The sequence below is a fragment of the Odontomachus brunneus genome, unplaced genomic scaffold, assembly GCF_010583005.1.
Source record: "Odontomachus brunneus isolate Ranch 3 - 2012 unplaced genomic scaffold, Obru_v1 Obru_scaffold_005, whole genome shotgun sequence".
NCBI classification, from domain to species: Eukaryota; Metazoa; Arthropoda; class Insecta; order Hymenoptera; family Formicidae; genus Odontomachus; species Odontomachus brunneus.
The window spans coordinates 2408381-2415325 of record NW_022639455.1 but is presented as its reverse complement, the minus strand read 5'-3'; the positions used below and the strand labels follow the sequence as shown (position 1 = coordinate 2415325).

At 43.9% G+C, this 6945-nt stretch overlaps 1 protein-coding gene across 3 annotated transcripts in view; it reads left to right on the top strand.

Moving 5' to 3' along the window:
* Positions 1-6908, top strand: part of LOC116849882 (dysbindin protein homolog) — a 12702-nt gene extending 5794 nt beyond the window's left edge. For 2 of the 3 annotated variants that reach the window (XM_032827523.1, XM_032827517.1), the window contains exons 2-6: positions 5351-5477; positions 5721-6010; positions 6085-6240; positions 6318-6458; positions 6556-6908. In XM_032827523.1, coding sequence (XP_032683414.1) covers positions 5422-5477; positions 5721-6010; positions 6085-6240; positions 6318-6458; positions 6556-6644 — 732 coding nt within the window. In that variant the 5' untranslated portion in view covers positions 5351-5421 and the 3' untranslated portion in view covers positions 6645-6908. Of the gene's footprint in view, positions 1-4987; positions 5239-5350; positions 5478-5720; positions 6011-6084; positions 6241-6317; positions 6459-6555 lie in introns of those variants that run through there. The other variant, XM_032827511.1, reaches the window with a different exon arrangement.
* Positions 6909-6945: the final 37 nt, after the last annotated feature.

Here is a 6945-nt window from a genome sequence, read left to right as displayed (position 1 = left end):
AAGCAAAGCGACATATTTGCGTATCAATTGTTCCAGTAAGAAAAGGGACATTTGCATTCCTAGAGCCGCTTATGCTCGAAGCTACGTCGCATGAAGCGAGATCTCTTCCGCTGTATATCTCAGTTGTAAAACAGCCCACGAAAAATGAAGGTGCGTTACGATGACGTCATCTCGCTCGCTAAATATAATCTGTCAAGGAAACGACGAAGCAGTTATGTCGTTGGGGTCCGAAGGCCACGACGACGCTTCGCTTGTCTATAGACTACTTCGACTCGACCGCGTACAAAAGCCGTTAGTCGTACACAATAGTTGGCCTATCGCGTTTTACATAACTGAGGCACGGCGTGGTATACGTTGGTTGCATCATGACTTTGTGTCGCCTGCGATATTAATAGCAAATGTCTGAGAATTAATGAGAGCGGAATAATCAGCCAATTGTATGTGTGTGCGTGTTCGTATGCGCGCGTGCGTGTGCGTGCGCGCGTGTGTGTGTGTGTGTGTGTGTGTGTGACTGCGACGTTGTTTGCGCGTCGACGTCGTCGTAGTGAAGCTGCAAGCTAGCTAGCTAGCTAGTTGGCTGGCTGGGTTGGCTGGGTCAAATATGTGCACCCGGCTGCCGGTTCTCACATTCGCGGAATATACTTGACTATCGATCCTTCTCGCACACTCTGTGTCCTACACCGCGCGCCGCTACTGCGTATATAATCCCCGTCCTACGATTTAGCAGACCTCTGTACTAGTATGCGCAATGACCCCGTTAGTTGCGCAGAGAGGGTAATCCTTTTTATGGAGCAGGCGAGATTATCACAATATAGTAGTGACTTGGCGACGCGGAGTGGGACGAAGAAACGGCGGAGGGGAGGAGGAGAGAAGTGAGAATGAGTAAGGTAGAGAGGAAGAAAGAGAGAAAGAGAAAGATGCTGTGACGTACGTTGACCCAACATCCCCGTTCGTCGCCTCTCCCTCCCTCTACTCCCACGAGCCCAGTTTTACTACGAGTTGCGCACAACTTTCTAAGCTCGATTCCCTCCTGATGAGTTTTGTTCAAGTTACACCGCTTGGGTAGATGCTGAGCGGCACGAGGAAAGGGATGAAAAAAAGCTGCGAGTCCCCTCTCGCGATTGCGCCTCGTTAGCGAGGCCACGAGATGTTGCCTCACAACCTGTTCGAGCTTATTACGGCGTGAAAGCACCGATCCCGTTCTGTTTCAACGCATAAATTTCTGACGCGTCTTTGCAGTTGCTGTTGCTGAGCCGCCGACTCGTTCAGGTTTACGCGACGGCTTTTTATACGATCGCGGTGGGCTGTAAACTGTATGCACGTGTACGACCGCTATTATCGAGAGAGTATTATCGCGGTCGTAAACGTAAGAAGCGCAGGATTACTTCGGAACTCGCAACCACGTATAGGTCTTGAACCGAAAAGCCAGCCGGTCTGCCTGGCTGCTTTTGCTAAGATCGATCGAGCTTCCTGCGGCCCGCCCTGTCAGGACACGGGAAATAATTGCACTTATACTATCCCGCCATCATCGCAATATTTTTCTTAATATAGCGAAATAATGGATGTTAACACATCTCACGGCGCACACACACAGCGAATAACAGTATTTTCCTCACATGACTCGCGTAGGTCGTATTACAATTTTATGGCCGCCGACGGTGCTCTACGTATGCAATAAGATATGTCTCACAGCCGGGCATCATCAACCTCTGTCGGGATAATCACGCGAGAAGCAACGTTCCAGCATAATGCGAATCGTATAGCCGTATGTGGCCCTGTACAACCAGGGCGAATATAATAACCACGTATATACGAGTCGATATTACTCAACCGCGACGTGAGTTAATGCGTTCGCAGAGAGCGCAGTATAAGATAATAGCTTTACTCTCTACTCTCCTCTTCCTTCCTCCCCTTCTACCGTCCTCTTTCATTCCAACTCAGCGAGAGGGGTGGGACGAAATAGAACTGGAATTTTCCGCTGGCACTGAGCCTGCCTCTCTCCGTTTGTTCGCTATGTGTATAGGTGTGTGTGTGTGTGTGTGTGTGTGTGCGTGTTCTCTGCATCGCTGTTGCTGTCAAGTCGATCGCTGCTGTTGCTGAGCGCTCTCGCCCTCCGCCACCCCACACGGTAACGTTTTGGAACGCCAGAAACGCTGACTCGGCAGACAGAGAGGACGCTTGGCAACGCAGGAAACCTACCTACACCCACTTTTTCCCCCTTCGCCTTTCCTGCGTCCTCATGCCTGGCTCCTCTCCTTCTCCCTTCAAGCGTCTACCCTACCCTAGTATATATCTGTATCCACATCTACCTAGAAGAACTCTTCTACACGTTTACATACCAGTAAACTCACGGCTCGCCGCAGTCGACCCCACCAGCTTCATCCTCTCTTCTCTCTGCCATCGCTCCTTCTCAAACAATGGCTTTCTCCGTTATATCCTCTTGTGCTCCCCTCACTTATTTTCTTTCGCATTTCTCGAGATTATAGCTGCGCAGGTACGCCGTCAAAGCGCGCAGTGAGTCTATCCGGTTATTTTATTGTAAAAATTACTCGTAACCTCGAACCTCTCGTATCTCTTGGGAAATGAATTTCCTCGAAATGACGATCCTCTTTGATATCTGAGCTCCTCTTTGATATGAATCCTTCGTCGCTCTCGAAAATTTCAGCCACCGCCATGACTAGGAAGAAGAAATCTTGTTGGTTTTCTTATATTGGAACAAGATATATAATGGTTATTAATAGTTACAATATGGTACAGTGTAAAATTCAGAAAAACGCTGCTTTTCTCGCTACGCCCCTTTAAAATCAATATGTTACGAGTGGTATTTTTCGTTTCCTTCTTTTTGCGACACGCCCCCTTTTCTCCGCTTCTCGCCAAGCATTTACAGTAGTTTACAGCCGCTCAAAGGACCGGCAATTGTGTCTCTAAAGACATATAACGTAGTCGTTCATCAGCAATGCAATCGAGATATTTTCTCGCGGTGCGTTTAATATTCAATTTGACCTCGTTTGTTGACCTCACTGGTTGCTAGGCACCAGAACCGCACCGGCAGGCTGGAAAGGGTTGGGGCAGAAAAGGGGTTTAAGCTTTAGCGACGTTGTCAAATTGCTCGCGAGCGTATCAACCAGCGCGACACACCAACCAGCCAGCCAACCAACCAACCAACCAGCCGGCCGGCCGGCCCAGCCAGCTAACCGGCGGTTGAAAATTCCTGGCGTCGTGAACGAGATAGCCGGTCAATTATGCGCGGCACCGGAACGATTAATCGTCCAATTGATCGGTCGCCCTCTCAGTACTTTCTTGCTCTCACACCAAGCTAACGCCCGAACAATCGGGATGCTTTTTATGTCGCGGACAATGTTCCCGTCAATTTATCATCGGAAATCAATCGCACGGTTGTAATAGCCGAAAGCCTTCCATTAATTTTTCAGAAGCGTCGTTCGGAAATTTTCATTCCCGTATCGAGTACAACTTCACGCGTAACGTTCGCGCATCGGTCTGACTCAATGCGAAGAATACAAGAGGCGTTTTTTCATTTCGTGACCACAGTAGCGTTTGGTTGGTTAGTTTGATCCACTTAAAGCTCGCAACGCCTCGAGCAACAAAAATAGAATGACGCTCGCGGCGTTGCGAGCGTTAAGTGGACCAAACTAACCAACCAAACGCTACCGTGGTCACGAAACGAAAAAACGCCTAAGGAAACGCTACGAAGATTGACGACTCTTAAATCTCCGGCCAATCAAACACATGTCGCCCATGCGGTCAATTTCGTGTGAGATACTTCCTGCTGAAAGAGTTGCACCCAAAAGAGTGCGGGGGGGAGGGGTAATGGCAATCACGCGACATGAATTATGTAGAGTATGCCGGTCGAGAAAATGAAATCAAAATCTGATATATTTTTTATTACTGCGCGATCATCTCGACGACGTTTCAACTCGCTGTAATTTGCGGCAATTATGATGACCGGTACAATTGCCACAGAAATAGCCGGCGCGCAGCCGACTTCTCTTGCGCGAGCGCTTTGCTATATAAAGCTACGGATTATTTTTAGCGCGGGCATAAAGCGTAGGAAGTACCGTTTTCCCTCCGACGTTTCTCGACGCGTATACATACGTTGTACGTTGAGGCGAAGTGTGTTAACGTGTATGCTCAAATTGAATTTCCCGTTGCCGTTTCTCAGAGCTCTCCACGACTCTCAACGACTAAAGTTACCTTTGGTGGCTCAAGAGCAGTGGGTGCCCGGTAGCGTCATGAAAAGCTAAAAAACCGACGAGACCGACAGAAGCTCGCGAAATGTCGGATTTATGAGCGATAAGAAAACACAACTTAGGGCGCTCCGATCGACAATTGCGAGATATACCTAAAATACGTTGCGTTCTCTGGTGAAAATTGAAATTGGAGAGTAAATAAAGTGTAAATGAAGAGTGACGAAAGTGTAAGTGAAGCGCTTACAAAGCGTAAATTGAAACATCGGAACGTAAAGTACTTGCTTTACGTTCCGTTGTTTCAATTTACGCATTGTAAGCGCTTCACTTATACTTCCGTCACTCTTCGTTTACACTTTATTTACTCTCCAATTTCAATATTCATCAAAGTTTGCAAACGACGCTACGCTCGAGCGGCGCATTCATGAGCTTGCAAGGTCGCCGCAGTGTCGCGTAGATTTTATTTTAGAATTTTATATATGAATATGCAACTTCGTCGGAGAAAAATAGATTCTTCGTATTCCTCAACGTCTCGAGTTATGTAAATCCGGCCTGCGTAGACCGTTTACCTGGGCGTAGTTTTCCTTGATCCGGATAGTCGCCCCTGGATAGTTAGTAAGAATAATGGAGGTACAATAAGCGCATTGCTTCGAATGCGGATTCTGCGACCGCAGTGTCGCCAAGCGGCGCTGTCGAGAGGCTGCGCCTCTTGTTCGCCGTGCCGCCATCTGGAGCGCGATTACACAATCAAATGCTCGATTTGATGCATTGGTCGATATCGTCGCGAGTGCTCGAGACTCAAATTACCGACGTAGTCGTCGGGTATCACGTATTTCTGTCGTCTCTCTGATAATATATATATAATTTGATTGTCTTTTCAACAACTATATTCTGAGTTCGATAGTTATTCGCTTTGAGTCGCAGATGCAAAGGGGACGTTGTTGTAAATCGGTTAATGTCCAGTGCATGCTTCTATAAACATTATTCCGAACAATTCGGCTTCGTAACGGTCGCTTGTCAACTGATAACACGGGTAAACACAACCTTTGTCACGCAATACTTTCACTGCCTCTACGTACTTTCTTACGCTTCATTTGATCAGGATATTTGTAATAATATTCTTCATAAGATTGTTTTTTTCGCAGTGCAAACAGTCAGATCTGAGATTGTGTTTGAAGTTAATTGATAACGAATGATTACTACGAGCCAGTGAAGCATGTTTGGATCACTGCGTAGCAAGTTTCAAACAGTTCAAGAAGGCATATCTGCTAGGTAAAGCACTTTGTACATTTGACGTATTTCTTGTTATTTTTTTTCTTTTTCTACATGCAAATTCAATGTAAATTTAACATAACTGGTGGCATACTGTTCTGGTAAAATTGATAGCAGCATGTAATATGAAATATTGGACATAATATTGGATTTCACTTATGAGTTATGTGAATGCCAGAAATAAATTAAGAAAGATAATAACAGTAACAAATTTCAAAGATTCATAATAGGAAATTATTTCAGTATACGAGGACTGTCCAGCACTGAAAAGCCAAAGAATAAAAAGCCAATCAATGTACGGAATGTAAATTATGATGCTGGTGCAGATGTATTGCATCGTTTCCAATTACAATGGAATGAGCTTCACGAGCTTGCAGAGGAGAATGCAGGAAAAGCTCAGGAAGCAGACACACTGATATCTTCCATCTACGAAAAGCTTCAACATGAGTGGAACAGTATTACTTGTTTAAACAGTACTTTAGCCTACATTCCAAAGATTAATAATTCAATTCAAGATCTCATGGACCAAATAGGTAGTTTGATATTCTGAAAAGATATAATACTATAATATAAGAGAAGTTTCCTAAAATCATTTATTATGTCTAAGGAAATCTGCAAGAGATGTTTGAGGAAGTTGAGGGAGCTTTGTATCGATTGGAAGATCTCAATGAAATGCTAGATTTACAAAATAGGCAGCTGGAGCACAGATTTCAGTTGGCTATGTACAAAGAGAAGAAATTGTTAGAATTAAATAATTTTAAAGGTACATCTTGCGAAACAATATATTCCTCTATATTTGACTGAGAACTGCATTCTGTTATCCACTTTAAATTCTTTTAGCAAAATTAGCTAACGAGCACATTGAGAGAATCTCACAACATGAATTAAAACAGCAAAAAAAACTGAAAGAACGGCGAGAAACTTTCGAAGAAGTTTTCAAGGAAGATCTTGAAGAATACAAAGCAACTGGATCTATACCAAGTATGTCTTCATTTCTCCACGTTTTCCTAAAAAAAGAATAATTTGAAAAATATTTGTTAACATAAGAGAATGTATTAATTGATCTATTAATTTTTAGAGCTACCACTTTCCTCGCAAGGTCCATCTCTGGATGAAATAGTATTAGATATTGATACAAAAATATTTGACGAGTTTCTAGAAAATTAGAAGCAAAGGGATTGAGTGTGTAAAAAGCATAATTGCAATTACGCTCCTCGTTTCAAAATCCTATGCGTGACAGAAAAGAATCTTTTTACTGCATTTCCTACAATTAGGTGTGTCAGGGCTGTGACTTGACAGTTCAACTTTTTTAATATAATAATAGCAGAAAAATGATTTTTGATATAAATTCTTCCACGATTTTGTATATATCACCGCCTAGACTAGTTTTTAGGTAAAACTAGTTTTAATAGAACTTTATATGATCCCTTATATATTTGATTTATTACTTTATTGTTTGTGTGTATGT